The sequence below is a fragment of the Buteo buteo genome, chromosome 21, assembly GCF_964188355.1.
Source record: "Buteo buteo chromosome 21, bButBut1.hap1.1, whole genome shotgun sequence".
Taxonomy (NCBI): domain Eukaryota; kingdom Metazoa; phylum Chordata; class Aves; order Accipitriformes; family Accipitridae; genus Buteo; species Buteo buteo.
Window position 1 is genome coordinate 11381565 of NC_134191.1, and position 17954 is coordinate 11399518.

The window sequence follows — 17954 nt, forward strand, 5'->3', positions numbered from 1 at the left end:
AAAAACCTTTTGCCATCTGGGTAAGTTTTACTTGCAAGACACTTCTGCTTTACTTTACCATCCTTGCTGATTTCAGCCTCTTGCCCTCTCTTTAATCTGCTACTACACTTCAGCTACTACACTGTCAGTTACTTTAAAATACCAACTTCTAATCCCCAACCTATTACTTTTGCTAAGTACATTTTTTAATTGACAGAACAATTACTGTTAAGGATATATTTCACATTTCCCTAATCTTCTTCCACTTACAGATTTCAACTCCTCCTTTTGAGTATCTGAAAGTGCACTGGGGGGTGTGTGTGTGAAGGGAAACAGTGATTTTCTGGCATGCTCTCATTTTTTGTTTGTTCTTTCCTTCAGAGTAACTCAAGGGCTGCTTTTTCCTTTGCTAGGAAAAGCCTTTTCTTTCCAGCTCAAGGAGCTGATATGAGCGGTGTTGTACAAAACCTCTCAAAGTATCCGTAGTTCGATTTCCTACTCAGCAGACACCAATATCCCAAGAGCCTGAGGCATCGCAGTGCCTCCTCCAACTGCCACTGGGCACAAACAGAATTACAGAAAGCAAGAGAAGAGGGAAAGGTGCCTCACGTGGTTCCATATACAGCTTGATTTCATCTGCAAGACTGTTATTATATACCCAGTCAGAGCACAACTCTGCTATCTAAAGATATTTACCACACATTTCTGCTTTTTTATAGGTTACATGCCTACAGAACAGCTTAATCTTTCAACTGATTAAAAACAGAAGTGTCACAGTTTTAATTACACAAAACTTCCCTTTTCTCTTTTTAATCTTTTGCAAAACCAAGACAGATCACATTATTTGTGAACCCTGAAGGCTCACATTCTTCTGCTCAGATAGAGATGCAAACTGTTGTCCAAACAGTTCCTGCTCAACACAGAGGAACCCAGGAATTTGCAGTCTCTTGCTTGTCTTCATGCCAATAGAGCAGCCTTTTATAACCTGCAGTTCACATTCCTCCATCACTGCTGATACAGTCTGACTGACTTAAGGAAACGTACACACAAACAGGCCACAGTTTAGGGTAACAAGACTTCTCCCACGCTTCCTCCAGCTTTTGCAAAAGGCCAGTCCCCATCCCTGTAAGCCAGACTGGCACGCAGCTGCTGCCCAGCACAGGCTTAGCTATGCACGCTGTTTCTCTGCCTCCCCTACTCCCATCAGCAGCTTGTCTGGACCTCAAATGCTTTCAGGTCTTCTGTGGAAGGGATTTTATTGCTCTTACCATTGACTGGGTCATGACAAAGAGGTGCTCCTGCAACTGGTCAAACAGCAGGTCTCCACTCACCATGCTATTTAACTGGATAGCTAAAGACGCGTATATACGTGCATCTCCCATTGCTCCTAAGTACACCTGCAAGAGAGTCACAGTTATATGCAAGCAAAGTATCACAGCAGGAATTGGGGGTACCTATCCTACATCAGGAACAAGTCGGAACCACTGCTGTGTGTGAGGATTTCAACCCCCCACCAAAATCTCAATGCAGTGACTTCAGCCACATGAAGCACATGCCTAGCAATACCAGTGGAAGCCACGTAGGATGAACCAGCCCTGATGCTGGCTCAGTGCAGATGTAACCAAAGACAACGTGACCACTGTTTGAGGCATTCACATTCTCAACAGTCAGTACCGTGTGAGAAGAGACTATCTGATAGTAATGATCTTTAGCAGGAACCTGACTTCCCAAGGGACAAGAGAAATTGCCTTTTTTTCCCCTTGCACCTGAGCATCCTTGATGAGTTTTATCCTCTTTGCTTCCTGTTGCATCCAGATCATACCTTGTGCAGTCTCCCTCTGCTGTCTCCCAGAAAAGCAATGGTGTGGCCATCTTCCACATTCACTGCCACAGCTGTCAGACGGGCCTCTGTTTTCTCCAGGAGGGGGGCTGCTTCTAATGGTACCCGGCTGGCCATGGGGCTGGGAGTGTGGTCAGAGCCACAGGGGTATGCATACAGGGTGTCCTTTTTTGGGGAGTGGAAAGAACAGGGAAATCAGTAAAAAAAAAAAACCAACAACAAAACCCCACAAAGACCCCCCACCCCAAAAAACCCAATACAAGGAACATTAGCACCTTTAACACTTCCCACCATCCCCTTCCACCCAAATTCCTTAAACAGGTACACCAGCAGTGAAGTCAGCTTTGAACCCCTCTAAGCTTTTTCACTGAGAGTAAAAAAAAATAGCTTTTAATAATTAATTTAGGTATGTTGGCTGTTTGTACCCTCTCAGAATCCTGCAGACCTTTCAGCAAGTCCATTCAGCATCAGTAATGAAATGCATTGAAACTCCAATAAACTCTTAAGTTCTCCAAAAAACTTTACTGGCTACACAGTGCCATGATACAGTTTTGGGGAAGATTCGTTGTATCTTTCAAAGCAAAACCAAAAAGATGAGAATTCCTGCTTCCAGTGCAAAACCACCTCATCACAAGAATCACCACCAACAATTAGCATGGTTTTATCACCTACAAATTCTAAGCCTGAAGTAGAATCCCAAAGCAGCAGGACATACATAAACACAGGGTGGAGCACAACCTGCTCCAAAGTGCTTACTAACTAGACATAGAAATTGTAGAGACCAGAGACCCACAAAAAGTCAAAACAAGAGTCATCTCTGCATACTGCTTCAATCCTTCTGCATCTTGTGAGCTTTCTGAAAATTAACTCCAGAGCACTGTGCAAAAACCAGTCATCCTTCTGTTCCAGTTAGATCCCTCCCAGTCCCACCAAACTTTCACTTACTGAATTCTAAAGGAGAGAGAATGAAAGCTGTCAACTTATTTACTATTTGTATGTGTAGAGAGAAGATAATTCCATTACAATTCATCTTTTTCCTAAGTAACAAACTCAGTCTTGTCTAGGATAGATCCTCTGTTGCTTTATATCTTTCTTGACACCCTGTTCTGCATCCACTTTAATTTTACAGTATCCTTTTGGAGACTGAATACAGGATTGTTCACCCAACCAATTACTATTAAAACCACCATTTTATAATCGATCAGTGGCTTGTCTTCAAATAATGTGGCTTGTGCAAACTAATGATTTTCATCATGAAACGCCTCATGGATAACAATTTCACCCTCCTCTCCAGCCCCTTACTAATTACTCTTACAAAGCTGCGTGTGGAGCAGAGGCATTAACTGCGCAGTCCACACTGACTCCAGCTCCCTCTCTTGCCTCGGGCAATGTGGTTGAATTTAGACTCCTTGTGAGCAGAGTTACATATTCCTTCTGTCTGATGTCTGTGGCTTTGCATTTGGCAGCACTGAGCTGCACGGTACCATCCGGCACCAGGCAATGGAGCCGCCCCCGCCGGAGGTCAGTGATAACGGCACAACATGGCATTCTTGAGGCATCTGCTCATCACCTCCTGCCGACCCCGCAGAAAACTTGACCTTTTTTCCCCCCTCTCCTCCCATTTCTCTGTTGGTTTTTTGTTGTTTTGTTTGTTTGTTTTTGGTTTTTAATACTTGACTGCTTCCTGGAGAAACTAAAAATGACCAGGAGCTTTTGACAAAGTCTATGGAAATCCCACAGTAAAATACATTTAACCTGCTGACCTCTGTTCACTTCTCAAATATATTGCTATCTTAGCAGGGAAGCAAGGCTTGACACAGAGGTTCCATGTAAGAAACCATGCCAGTTAGACTAGCACTATTTTCATTCTGATGCTTTATTGTTTTCCTTTCAAATACTAATTCAACTGATTTTCTGCACACTAAGCATAAGTCTCTGACTTAAAGCCTCAGAGGAGGTTACAACTTCTAATGATTGTTAGTTTTTACCATCCTGTAAGCTATCATTCATTTTTAGTGACAGATATTTTTCTTACCAGCTCTGTCATTTGATTCTTAAGCTTCTTCCAACCACCTTGTTGTAACTTAAGGATTTCTATTTCTCTAGTTGTCCAGTTCCTATAAGACTTATTAGGAAGTGGGACACAGCCAAATTTCCATATTCAAAAGCATCAAGTGTTTATTTTGAATGGGATTCTAGCCATCTTTTGCAACCTTTGTACCAATTCAGACAAAAGTTGGAGCCTAACAACATCACTACTGAGGCTGATTTTTCAAAATTTGCTTAAAAAAAAAATACCTACAAGTCAGAAATAGTTATATCCCAGTTGTGTTTAGCACTGCTGTTGCCTATATGTCATGCCAAGGGCAAGTCACTTCACACACAACGTTTATCTACCATAAACAACGTGACCTGTCCAAGCTCTCCCAGCACTGGCACAGCCTGCCCGTGGCCTTGCAGGGACTGTCTGCAGCACAGCTAATGACAGTCAACAGCTGAAACTTGTTCCATTCTACAGGGTTAAGACCATGATAACTGTATAAAGTGCTAATATAAATTCACATAGAAGCTGTTTGAATTGTTTTCAGTGAATAACATCTTGACAATGTAGTTGAAAATACACTTCAGGGATCATCCAGTGTCCTACTGCAATGCAGCAAGTTTGGATGAAGCTGCTGCCAGGAATTCTGGTGTGCACTTCTTACATTGCACAGGTGGGCAGCAACACCAGGACAAATCTATATCTGTGCATAAAGAGGACTGAAAGCTCAGTGCAAAAGGACAAGTTACATACCTTGAAAACTACACCCACAGAAGATATGCAGCCTTCCCAAGCCTTGCAGAAACACATTTCACACTTCCAATTATCAAGTCACTAATGGCATCTATGTAGTTTCCTGCATCTGAGGACTAATGGATCTCCAGCTAACTGAACAAATTCACTAGTTCTGAAATTCTTATAAAAGCAAGCTTTTTTTTTTCCAGTTGAAAAGATTGTATTGAACTGTAAAACTCAATCTTAGCCTCTCCTGATGGGCTAAAAATTGGAGGCAGTGCTAACTAGGGAAAAGGGCATACCTTGTGCACAGTCTGGTTTGGAGGCAGAAAAACGTGAAATTAATTAGCATTATTCTTACATATGGCACAAGCTGCTGCCACTGAAACCGAGTTAAAACTGCTCCTGCATAAAACGTTCATTGACAGCCACTTCCACTCAGCACTGAATGGAGCAGGCTGGAGCTGGCACAGACCCTTATATGTTGTTAGATACAATCTTAATGACAACCGCTACCATGTACTGAATGGTGAAGGATAAAGTTTGTTAGGACATTTACATATCATTGGACACACTTGTTAATAAGATGCCATACTTTAGTGAGCCCACTAGTACCAAACTGTGCAGCTGGGATCCTGGGATCATGCACCAGGAATCGCACAGCAGAGACCGGCGTTTTTCTCCCACCCTGTGCACCCACTTCACGGGATCAAATGGTACAGGCAGACTCTACATCATTCTGAATGAAGGATTTTTCTAAAGTACTCACACCAGTCTGACATTTAAGTCCCTCAAGGTGCCCTAAAAATCACCTGTGACAATTCCTGCTATGCAGCCCAGCAAAGCACACATGGGGTATTGCTGAGAAATACAGTGAAAGCAGTACATCAAGCTGGGCAGTCTCTTGCTTCCCAACTCTTACATACTGCTCCTGACCCTACGTTTGTCCTGCTCCAAGTCTGCTCTTTACCACTCCCTTGTCCCTCCAGTATTCTACGGTCAGCTTTAGCTACTGAAAGGAAAACCGTAATTTTAAAACTGGTTTTGGACCACACATCCACCAAACTCAGCAACTTCCAAAGCTCTGTGGTACCACTTTGCTCTTTGTAGCGCAAGGCTGGGAAGAGGCAATTATATGGACAGCCTGTTCTGTAGAAGGAAGACACAAGATAACATGCTGTTCTGCTAAGGACTAGCAACGCCCTCGGTGAAAACAGGCTACTCACAACCACGGAGCCTCATGCCAGGACACTGCTTCCAGCACCGCCCCAGGAAAACGCTGCTGCTCTGTGTTTGTGTCACTGTCCCCAGTGTCACAGCACCAGCCAGCGTGGCTGACAGACTGCAAGGATTCAGGGTCACAGCCACTTCAGTTCACATTTTTATCCTGCAACATCCCATCATGCCTTTGCCATAGAATTTCAAGAAGGATTATCACCTCTTATAGCTCTGGAGACAAAGAACCACCAGGTCAGGAGAAGTTCTTCCATGGGCACAAAATTTTGAAGGACTAATAGGAAATCAGGATTTTGTTGACACTTGTTTTTGGTTATGTTCTTTTTTGTTCCTGGGTGCCCATGCAGGAAGTTGTTGTGAAGTGCACCTCACCGTAAGCAACAGGGACCCAGCACACCATTTAAACAGGTCTCATGGCCAGGTCACACCAGATACTCTCCCCATTGCCACACACAGTCCCTCTCCCTCCACCCCACATGGGCAGGTTTCCTTGCAGAGAGCTGCAGCAGAAATGAGATAGACTGTACTTAAACAGGACACAACAGTTCTTGCATTGCATTGCTGCAGTAGCAAAGAAACAGCCTGAGCCCAGAGGCTTTTAACCCAAGCAGATTTCACCATCCATCTGTGGGAAATGGCCTGACTTCAGGAACATGAAGCAACACATGTTGCAGACTATTCTTTAGCCTAGCAAAGGTGCAAAGTCACTTACCGCTGGCAGCTGGACACAGTTGGAACTGACATCGTATTCAATATATGCCACTTCTGCCCCTTCTTCTGACTTCCCATCTCTCATGTAGCAAACATCCCTAGTCCAGTTGGTCAGGCGATCCACCTCTTCCATTGCATAGACACAGAGCGCAGACTCCTCGCTCAGCTTGCCAGAAGAAGCCTGCCAGGCAGAGAAGGCTGCAAACAACACTTCTCCCTCGGTGTCCAGCTGCCCCTGGGCCAGGTCTTTTCCCGGCCGGGTGACATAGGCTGCTTGCAGGAGGCTGTATGTATTGGCTTTGCTCTGGCAGAGCAGAGGTAACTCCACATACGAGTAATAATGAGAGTCATCCAGGCAGATTCGTGAAATGTAGGTCTTGTACTCACGTGATTGAGACTTGAGGTCCCGACGGTAGAATAAGAAATAGACACTTGAGCGATAAGTGAAGGATTTAATGAAATGATGGTTGTACTCAGAGAGCCGGCCCACAGCTAGTTTTGCTGTTTCTTCATAAGAGAAAATGGAGTGAGAGTCTGTTGCTTGAACATCCCCTCCATGGGCCCTCAGATTTCGGGTAGTGATGGGAGGAATCCCTCCTCCAACTCCTCGGCTAGTGTACCCTCGTCCGACAAACAGCAAGGGGACCTCATCCTTTGAGTAAGCTATGAGTCCCACAGTGGTGATATTGGGATCATTAGCAGCAACGTACTGAGTGTCACCAGGGCTCTCTGGTCGGAAGAGGACGTGGTCAATGGATGTGAGGCTCCTCTTCTCACAGATTCCCTGGTGCACACTGCCACACACGATGAGCTCTTTCTGCACTGCGTTCACTAGCAGCAGCTTGTTGTGATTGTCAGTGTGGTGTGCCTGAGGGCACTCCAGCTTTGAGACAGGGGGGAGGCAATCTTTACTGTCCAGAACTGGTCCAGTTTGAACCACATTCTTCATCAGCAGGTCAGATGTCAGCTGAAAGAGAAAGTTGGTGGCCCCCAAGTAAATGGTCCCAGATTCCAAGTCCATAGACAGGTGGAGGAATTTTGTAGTGTTGCGCGAGAACGTGACATACTGCAGTCCCCGTGGAATAACTGCTCCCAAGAAACAGAGAACAGGAAGGAGGAACGTTCCCAGAGGCATGGTAAACACTCTGCAAGAGAGGACAAGCTGTTATAACTCCTCGTAAACCAGGAGTGAAGATTAACACTCATCAAAATCCTTCAATAGCACTATTATTAGGAGAGGTAGGCAAAGAGGACATGGATAACCACAGAAAGCAAAGAGCTAGACACAAAGAGCCAACACAGGACATTTGCAGAAAGACCAATAGGAAGAGGCATGCAGGAGTATCGGAGACTTCACTCAATCACCTCCACATCAAGATGACAAGCATAGCATATTCAGGAGAAGCTGGAATACTGCAAGTAATGTTCTTGGGGACTTTCCCAGGTACTGCTGGGTGGTACTGGGGAAAGTTTCACATGCCCAGGACTTGTACTACATTTACTGAATGAACAGTCCAAAGCACAGCTTCATCAATCCAGGGACATAACTTAAGGAGAAGAGTCTTATCTGTGCTGTGACAGAAGATGTTTCACGCATTGAAGTTGATTGCTATGCTTGTAACATCAGAAAAAGCCATGTTTAACCAGACTCCTGCACAACTCTTTCCTATGATGCTATATTGAAAGTTCTCCAGGACAGGACCACATTCCTACAGCAGCTGCACATCGCATACACTGTTAACAAGTAACACCACAGTAAGACAAACCTCGGTCCAAGACAAACACAACCTGCAGGACCATTGTTTAAACAAACTGTAGCTGGGCTCCCATTCAGAGCAAACTAATAACCCCTTTGCTCTGTATTTGATCTAGATATCATAATTAATCCTTCTCTCTCTTATCACCTATGGCTATCAACAGCCTCTTTTGGGTCCAAGACTCTTCCACTAGTGCTTCAGAAAAAACCTTCCCATACCATATCTGCCACTGAGCATCACCCACCAAAGCAGGACCTGGGTACCAGGATGAGGCCTCCACAGAGAGTCACTCATAGTGGCTCCCAGCCACCCCCCTGGGGCCACCAGTCTGTCCCCAGCCCTGGCAGGCCCCCATCTCCTTGGGCAGACGCAGCACGTCCAGGCAAGGGGGAGACCATCTTGTCCTGCTCACTTGTTACTGCACTTTCTGGGGGAGAAGTCTCTCACTGGCACTCATCTCTCCACAGCAACGCTATCGGTACTGTAAAAGGCAATTTAAACACGTGTGCTCTGTGGACAATGCTCCGTTCCTTCACCATCCCATGCCTCAAAGTGCAGGCAAAGCCAGATGGGGTGGGTGTTAGACAGATCCAGGGAACCACCAGACCTGTTCTGTTCCTCTCCAGAGGATCTTTAGATCAACTCCTCTTGAAATCCACTGTGACCCACCCAAGCCATGCCACAGATGGGAACAACTGTCCTGAACAGCATGGGGAATCTCACAGCATGGTAGAAACATGGTAATAAATACCTGCAACATTTAGATTAATGCTTTCTGGGCAGCAGCTGCAAGTACTCATAATTTACTATGAGTACCACCTTATTTGAACTGAGAAGTAGATGGTGATGCAGCTGTGAATCTACTCCCTTCCCTCCCTCTTGCAGACAAGGTATCCAAGCTACACACAGCTACACAGATGCCAAGCTGGGCCAGGGGCTCAACAGAGCTGATGGGTACAGTATCTCCTCCAGAACTGATCTGTAATACGCTGTGCTCATTATGGTGACTCAGCTCCTCAGGGGTGATGTTGATTTTGTAGTTAAAGCTAAGAAAACTATCATCACTTCCCTCCTACAAGCATCACCCCTCTTGGATTTTCTTGGTAAGCTCAAAGTGCTATTAGCCCAGAAGTGCTTAGAGCACAGAGGTGGAAAAAGATCTGCAGCATTTCAAGAGAAGACTACTCCAGCATTTACTGCAGCACTTAACCAGTTTGGGCCACAAACTTCTCACCACACAGACTGTGTCTTCCACTTGTTCTGTACAGCACCCAGCACCCAGTGTGCAGAAAACACAGTAACAATGGTGAGAACAATAACTATAAGACTATAGATCCATCCTTTATTTCACTGCTATTGCAAATTAAAAAAAAAAAAAAGACAAAACCCAAAACCAACCCACAAAAAACTGCTTTCCAGCTCCTTTGTCAGTAAAACAGGCATCTTTGCTCTACTAAACGACCATTTGAGAGGATTAGTCTACTTGTGAAATCCAGCGGATGGAAGGTATTATAAATACAACACATTATTAAATATAGGCTTTGTGAAGCTCTGGAAAAGCTCCACTTCACATGGTTATTGTAGGTAAGTAGGTAGTACTGTCAGGATATACCCAGACACAGGAATGCTGGCTCTAGGCTGGCAGCTTTCCCCCTGAGCACACAGCCACCGATTCACACCATACCAGCACTGTGTTTAGGTTACTCGCACACTAGGGCTTTTGTTTGCCACGATAATAGACACTTGGTGTTTTCTGCTCTCAGTGCTATGAACACACTGTGCTTCACCCAGATTTGCAAACAGTGCTGAACTAGCCTAGGAGTCTCTTTCCAGGGTGGTGAGAGAGTGCGTTGTAGCACTTGACAGAGGTCCTCATCATGCAGGAGATATTATCTGTGAAGCATGATGAGTGATATTTATAAAGCCAGCAAGCAGATATGTGTAGACTGAAGGATGGAGCTCTAACTTAACTATATCACCTTGGGTTTATATCAGTAGAGGATATCTTGCCCCAGCTCCAACATGCGAGTTATTTTTTATGCATTCTCACCATTTTTATTGGAGGAAACTGTATTCAAGGAACTCCTTAATCACACAACTGCCTTGGTACCTCTGCATAGCCAACATGCAGACATCACAGTGGCTTGTTGTGCAATTCTGTCTGGAGTCTCCTCAGTTTCAAAGCTTAAAATGCCTGCAAACAAAACAATAGGCTGATGACCATCCAACAGCAGGAGCTTGACTATGTTGTGACAGAGCCACACTGACATGGAGAAGAGAGTCTTTGATCTGGAAGCAGCTGAGGATCACAAGACATCATTACACTACACCACTTACAGGAATCTCTAATCTTCTTTCTAACTAATGCAACCCTCCTATGCCAGCACTTACACAGTAAAATCAGCATGTCTCTTTGGAATTTATGAATTCTGAAATACTGGCTTTCTGGCTAGAGGTCATGCCTACAAGCTGCAAGACTCTGCTCTGTCCATCACATAGCATCACTGACAACTGCTGGGGCAGAACTAACATGCATACATGCCACCAGTGGTTGAACTCAAAACACAGTGCATGACACCATTCTAGCAACACAAATCTTTTTACAAGCTCTCTGATCTGTAGTTGAACCTATCCCTAATGTTTCACTGAAAGCATTTTACCTATTGGAGAGCCTGTACTGGAAGAGATGTAAAAGCAACTAGCCTTTCATTCCAGTAGACCACAATCAAAAGCAGATCCTGCTGTGGTCAAAGCTCTGACCTGAAGCTATTCTTGTTTCACTCACCAATATCCCCCTAGAAATCACTTTGTTAAGAGCTAGTCCTCAAGGGTGTTCCAGGTTAGAAGCTACTCTCTAGTCCTCATGACACTGGGAAAACAGAGGGCAGCTGAGAAGACACACACACACACAAAAAAAAAAGGTAGTACAGTATGTTCTGCAAGCTAGTTCTAATCACTCTGAGCAATGAGTAAACATTGAATATTGTGCTCTTTGTTGCTCTTTGCTGAAAAGCCATTAGCAAATGAACTTGTATTTATTGCTAGGTAAGCATTCATTAGAAATGAGCACAAGTCTGTGTGGCTATCAGTAGTTAGAAGCATTCCCGTTCTACATGAAAACTGAGATTAAAAAAAGCCAGCAATGTCTTTTGATTCAATTTTCCGAGTTGTTTCTCAAGCATGGACATCAATGCCTTTTTTATTCTTGCTCTTCAGTTAAGCCCATCACAATCTCTCTGGGAGGACAGGAAGGAGGAGGATAACCTACATTTAAATCTGATGGTTTCATGACAGGCCACACTACTGAGCTCTTTATGGATTTACTGAACCGTTCTGCTTCCTGTGCTCACTGCTGGTGTATAACACAGCTGTTACAGACAGATTGCACTAAAAGTGTGTAGCCTTTAATTAATTCTGAAGGCAATTGCCAAGGCTTAAAGATTCTTTTTAAATATTCCATTTTTTGGATGAATTCCCGTTAAATAGGAAAATGCTCCAGACAATACTCTGAACATTGCCTCTAACACGCTGTAAAATATTAATATCCAAATGATACTTTTGAGTTTCATTTATTTAATCTGGATCACAACAGAAGGACTAGAGGATTAGTCAGTTCTGCCACAGAATATTTATATCACATCCACAAAACAACAACCAATAACATGGAGGCAATGGCACTATTTTGTTACTTGGAATTTGAAATAAGACCGTGTTTTCTGTAGCACTATTTTTACCTCTCTGACCTCACATATCCCTCTCAGACACTACTTATTTACTAAAGAAACAAACCCAGAATTCATTTGGACACATTTTAGCAGCGTATCAACACGTAAAGATTATTTAAATCCTCACAGATTATTTCCCTAATACCACATCCTATCCCCCAAACATAGGGAGGTCAGATAATGTTCCAACTTCTAGACTAGATTTCATACTCAACACCAATCCCAGCAGAATTATCCTTGGAAAAAAGTAGGCCCCTGAAATTTGCACCTGCAGTTTCCACTGTATCATTTGCAGAGCCAACCCACAGCAAGAGCACTAAAAGATTTAAACATTAAAAGCATAATTCTTCCAGCTGCATGACAACTCTTGTGCTCCAGCACATTCAAATCACCCAGCAGCAGGAAGATGACCACTGCTGTGTTTTCTGCACAAAAGCCCTGAATTACAGCCCCCCTTCTAAGCATCATAAGCTCAACAGAGACTTGCTGTTTTCTGCTGTGAAAGATGACATTCCCATTAAATAAATTTTTTTGAGTCTTATTTACTACTACCAGGCCAGTTCCCTGCTCTGCTGTTTAAGAACACTCACAAGCAGCTCCAGCAGAGATGAACACAAACCTCTGTTTTCCAAATAAAATTGGCCCCAAGGAGAACCCCAAGTCCAAGCCATCCTGTCAGAGCAGGACTGGTACAGACAAGGGAGTTCTGATATACCAGATGTGAATAACACCAAAGCTGAGGTCAAAATAACTCAAAAAACCGCTTTAAAGACAAAATAGCAAATCTGAAACACCAAGGGAAGATAGCAAAAAACCCTGTACTTTCAGGCTACAGAATTAATAGCATTGTTAGATAAACACTTGAGAAAAATCATGTTTTCCAAACACTTGACAGTTACTGCTGACCGTTACAATGCACTTTTCTGTATGGGGGTTGAAGAAGTTATACTAAAACAAAGTTGCACAAAATACTTTGTCAACTTTGTTATACTAGTGCCATTTTAATGATGCTTGTGCGTTGTTAAGGTTCTTTGGAAAAACTGTAGAAAGTGCTTCTACAACCCTGGGCCTACCTAAATATTAATTTTAGCCATACTAGAATTCATTGATGGTAGTGGACAGGTATTTCCCTATAACAGCTCTAGCATAACCGACCTTTTCTCTTGCACACAAGAAAATGTGTTATAAATGCTAGTTTAAGCTTCCAGTTAATGGTTAATTAAGAGTTAATGATTAATACAATGATTTATAAAAAGTTTGCAAACAAGACAAGACAAACTACACAAACATTTACAAGGAATATAAAGCAACCACAGGTTGCTTGCTATTAAAAGAAGCTCTCTTCAGATATTCTGTCATTGTAAATTGAGGGTTGACTTTTCACTTTACCATCTTCTCAAACGCTAACAGAATGTGAACTCAAGTACCATGTTGTATATCTATTTTTAAAAGGGGAAAGCAAGTCAGCTGTTAGTTTCTCAGTATCTTAACAAAACCAAAGGATAACTTTTGCCAGTGTTATACATTTGAAGATTGGAGTCCTTTAGGATCTGCTCCAACCTTCTGCATAATCACACCACAGAACACCACTAAATAATCTCTTCTTCTAGCCCACGAGCTCCTGACTAAAGTCTCCCAGTAAAAGCAGAATTTTTTCTTAGGGCTCCTAAATTATAGAAACCACTCCCTTAACCCAGCAAGGTGATCCCTGAGGGTTGTTTACCCAAAGTAAAATGCCTCATCATTTTGTCTAACTTTGCTTGTCACAGGATCTCCCAAGTCAACGAAGCTTCTAGTTGCTTTTTGCATGAACAGTTTGAAAACTAATTCTTCTTAATCCTCCTTGGGCAAGAAGATAATGACAGCTATTCTAACTCAGAGGTTCACCTACAGAGAAACCAGCTTCAGCAACAGACAATAACAGATGTGTAAGTAGTAGTATAAGGGCAGACAAGCATAAGGCAATCCTTCCCCTATACATCCTGGCAACTTTGGGCATTCCTGAATCACAGATTGCAGCCCCATGCAATCCTTTGGATGGATACATTAGGTAGTCTGAGCTTCTTCAGTCAGAAAGAATTAACTTTTCTTGTAGCTCTTTGACTCCTTTCCAGTTTGTCAGCATCTTTTTGTTGTTGTTGTTGTTGTTAATGTACCTGACCTGGATGAGAATCCCCTTTTCACAGCACCTGACCCAGATACACTACCCCTTGGCTTTCTAATGCTGCGCACAGAGCAAATGTTACTTCCTCCAGTTCGACCCACCACTCCTCCACTACCTGCCCAAGAACCTCCTGCTCTTCTAGCTGCCACAACACATGTGGCCAAGTCTGTATCCAGTCGAATACCATCAGTGACTCAAATATTCTTCCAGGCAACTAGTTAGGAAAAAAATATCCTGTTCTCCAGGCTTTAATGTGTTGAGTACATTCAGAGAGCCTAGATAGGTTTAATCCAGCTGTAATAGAACCCTGCTGGCAAAGTGGGGCTCACTGAAGTTACCTATCCAATTCACCCTGCTGCACAAATCCACCATTTCTACACGAATCTACATAAATCTAAGCCCATCATCCCCCTAGAAATAAATTTTATTGCGGAAGTTCAAGAACCCAATTGTTAATCAAAATACAGACTAATACTGGAGCAAAGAGAAATCCCCGCAGTACCCAGAGAATTCCAAGAGCAGATTTCCCATTTCCAGTTAACTGAGATTCAGGAGCTACTTTTTAATCTGTTTAATATGAACTAAACTGATCTTTTAAAAGAACTGTCAACTAAGGCTCTCGGGGGAAAAAAAAGTTAAGCTATTGTAGAATTAAAGTTACACTCCCTATCATGATTTAATAAGTAGCTAAAAGACAGGAAACCAAAAGTGGAAGAGTTTCCCGTCAGAGGAAGGTTATCAGTGAGATCTGCCAAGAATTTGTTCCGCAACCTGCACCGTTCAATATGTTCACATAAGGTCTATGAAGAGGAGTATGTCTAAGAGTGGCATATTTTATTATTTAAAAAATTATTCATCACAATCAAATTCAGAAAAGACTACAAAAAGTGACAGAACTCATGCACTCCCTAAGTAACTACACAATATCTTCAATGTTAATAAATACCAAAACAACCAACACAAAATATTCTAATTACATAAGCACAACAGGATCCAAATTAGCTGTTACCACTCAGGAAAACTTTGGAAACTTGGTAAGTCAGTTCAGTATTTAGTATTAGGTAAAAAGGCAAATACAACCTTTGGATTGATAGGAAAGAAAACACACATCACCACTATGTTGTTGAATGCTGCAGGCAGTTCTGATTCCCACATCTGAAAAAGGAGACAGAATGACAGAAAGGACAACAAAGATGATCAAAAGCATGGAGCAGCTTCCATATAAGGAGAGTTTGAGCAGAGTAGGACTTTGGATGGACAAAGAAACAATCAGGGGGAAGATATGGAAAATTTAAGAGATCTGAAACATGACAAAGTGTCAACATGAAAAACATGGAATAATTGACTACTGCGTCTTACAATGCAGAAACAAGAGAGCACCCACCAAAGTTACAGACAACTTTTCTAAGCCAGTTCAAGGATATTGTCACGGGATGTAGAATATTTTAAACAACATTTTAAATGCACAATTAAGTTGTAGAGCCCACTGCTGTAGGATGTCATGGAAACTAGAAACATAAACAACTTAGAAGAGGGATTATATAAATTAATGGAGAATAGATATAGTCAAGATCAGATGATTAGATACAACTCCTGGCCAAGGTGGGTCCTAAACTGATGATGGTCATAAGCTGGGAATCAAATGAAGAGGGGAGAAAGAAAAAAAAAAAAAACAACAAAAAACACCAAACCAAATCCACCACATTATACATGCCCTGTTTCTTACAGTCCTCATTAAGTGTCTGCTTCTGGATCTTGTCAAAGACAGGATACTGAGCTACAAAGAGCTTTGCAATTTGCCCCAGGATGACACTTCTATTTAAACTTCTTATTTTATGGTACATTTATAGATTTTATTTATTTTTAAATATTAAGAATGTAACTTTAGCCCTGCCTAATTGCATATTTAGGAAGCCGGAAACCTAACCTCATGGACTATTTCAAAAGGCATTATCTATCATATTAACATTCAGATACCATCTAACTGAATCCTGACAGCTCAGCACAAAAGTTAATGCAGAACACAGCAGCAAAGCAAGCAAGCATCATCCTCAGCAGACTGGGAAACCAAAGCAAAGGCCAGAGCCACAGTGCACAGAAGTGGCAGAATTGAGTTTAACGCACCAATAGTCCCTCTTCCAGGAACAGCTCTTCCCTGTCTGCTAAATGTTTGATGGAAACTTCTCAGATACTGAGTGAATAAAACAGATAACGTGTTTGCCATACGTACAGCTAAGCATTGGGTAGCATTCAACAGAACTGCTATTGCTAAAAGTAGGTCAGGACCGTCCGTTCTAACCAGGGAGAAAGGAAAACTAAAGCACACTAGGCTATTTGGCCAGGTATTACAGAAAACTTTTGTCTGGGATTTCATCACTACTTCAAACAGACGTGATTCATATTTTACCAGCCTCCACCTCAAACAAGGCATGCCTTCCCAACCACACTGCCCTCTCTATCATTAGGGGCACCTCTCCCCAGCCTCAGCCAGGATCCTCCTGTTCTCAGTTTTGGCTCCACAGGCTACAAAAGCCAGAGTCCTGCTCTGCACTAGCTGCCTTAGCTATCCTGTGTTGATTTCTATAAAGCAGAAATATCCAACCGTTTCATCCAGAAATGGCCAGGACAGCACACTATCTTCTCAATGTAATCACTTCTGCCTTAGAGTCTATTTTCCTTGGCAGGGTGCCCTCCAGAAGGGAGGGAGGAGACCTCCTGCAACCAGCACATGCTTCCCAGAGAACAGCACCGTGACCCTTAACCAAGCTCTCACGTCCCAGAGGCAAAGGTCACACTCCCAAGGCAAGTCCTTTTGCATCTAGCCTGGCCTTGGAGTAACCTAGCAAGAGAGGAAAGGAATTTCAAATGTCCTGCAAAACTCCCGTGAAAGGAAGCCTGTCCTACACTTGCACCCCAAGAGGAAAACCATGGTCTCCAAGCCAGCATCAGACCTGCAGGATTGCGCAGTGGAAGGGAGAACAGAGAGACCTACCACAAAAGCAGTTCATGCTAGCAGTGCTACAGACCACAACCAGACACACAAGGACCACATCCCGAACTCCACCATCCAGTTGTCAAGATGCAAATCAGAACCATTAAACACCAGAGCCTGCCTTGAATAAACCCTTTTGCTCTGCAGACACCAAGCAGTGCAGGGTGCTCTGACCTGTTAAAGAACAGCATTTCTTCAGCACCCCAGAAATCTTCGAATTTAGTACCACAACAGCTCTATAAAGAATTAATACGCCTTGGGTAGACAGGAAGGAATTCTTCTCCTTGGAGTTTTCCTTCATTTCAAATAAAATTCACTTTTCTGCCCTCCACAGTAATCTTCTGGAGAACCATACAGCCTGACAGCAGTTTGGCAGTCTTCTCTTATCATTCCAAAAGTGTCAGCAGTTCTGGCTACAGCCATGAATACAGGCGGTAACATGCAAATAAATTTAATGCAGTGCAACCACATGAGTAGCATCTACCCCCTCCCATCCAGAAGAGACAGCAAAATCAACAGAATTCCACATCACTACCACAATCTGCTTGTGGTTTGCCTTCAAACCAAGTTGGGGTATATTCTATCTTGTATTACTCAACTCATTTTAAGCATTATCAGAAATGAAGCTTTGATCAATTAATCTTCCATAAATTAGTGCCTAAGCCTGGAAGGCTATTAGTAGTCAGCTACAAACTATTAGGCTCAATATTCTGGTAATTAGGTTACACAAGTCTGCTAGATAACTATCCAAATTGAGGTGGCCAGACATTTTCT

The 17954-nt window shown here is 42.9% G+C and overlaps 1 protein-coding gene across 1 annotated transcript in view; it reads right to left on the bottom strand.

The window, feature by feature from the left end:
- The window catches only part of PLXNB1 (plexin B1), an 80018-nt gene that overhangs the window by 34106 nt on the left and 27958 nt on the right, over positions 1 to 17954 (bottom strand). Inside the window, exons 3-5 of the mRNA XM_075052715.1 lie at positions 6544 to 7687; positions 1802 to 1984; positions 1248 to 1376 (exon numbers count right to left, since the gene is read on the bottom strand). Of these exons, the coding sequence (XP_074908816.1) occupies positions 1248 to 1376; positions 1802 to 1984; positions 6544 to 7677 (1446 nt within the window). The 5' untranslated portion in view covers positions 7678 to 7687. The remainder of the gene's footprint in view (positions 1 to 1247; positions 1377 to 1801; positions 1985 to 6543; positions 7688 to 17954) is intronic.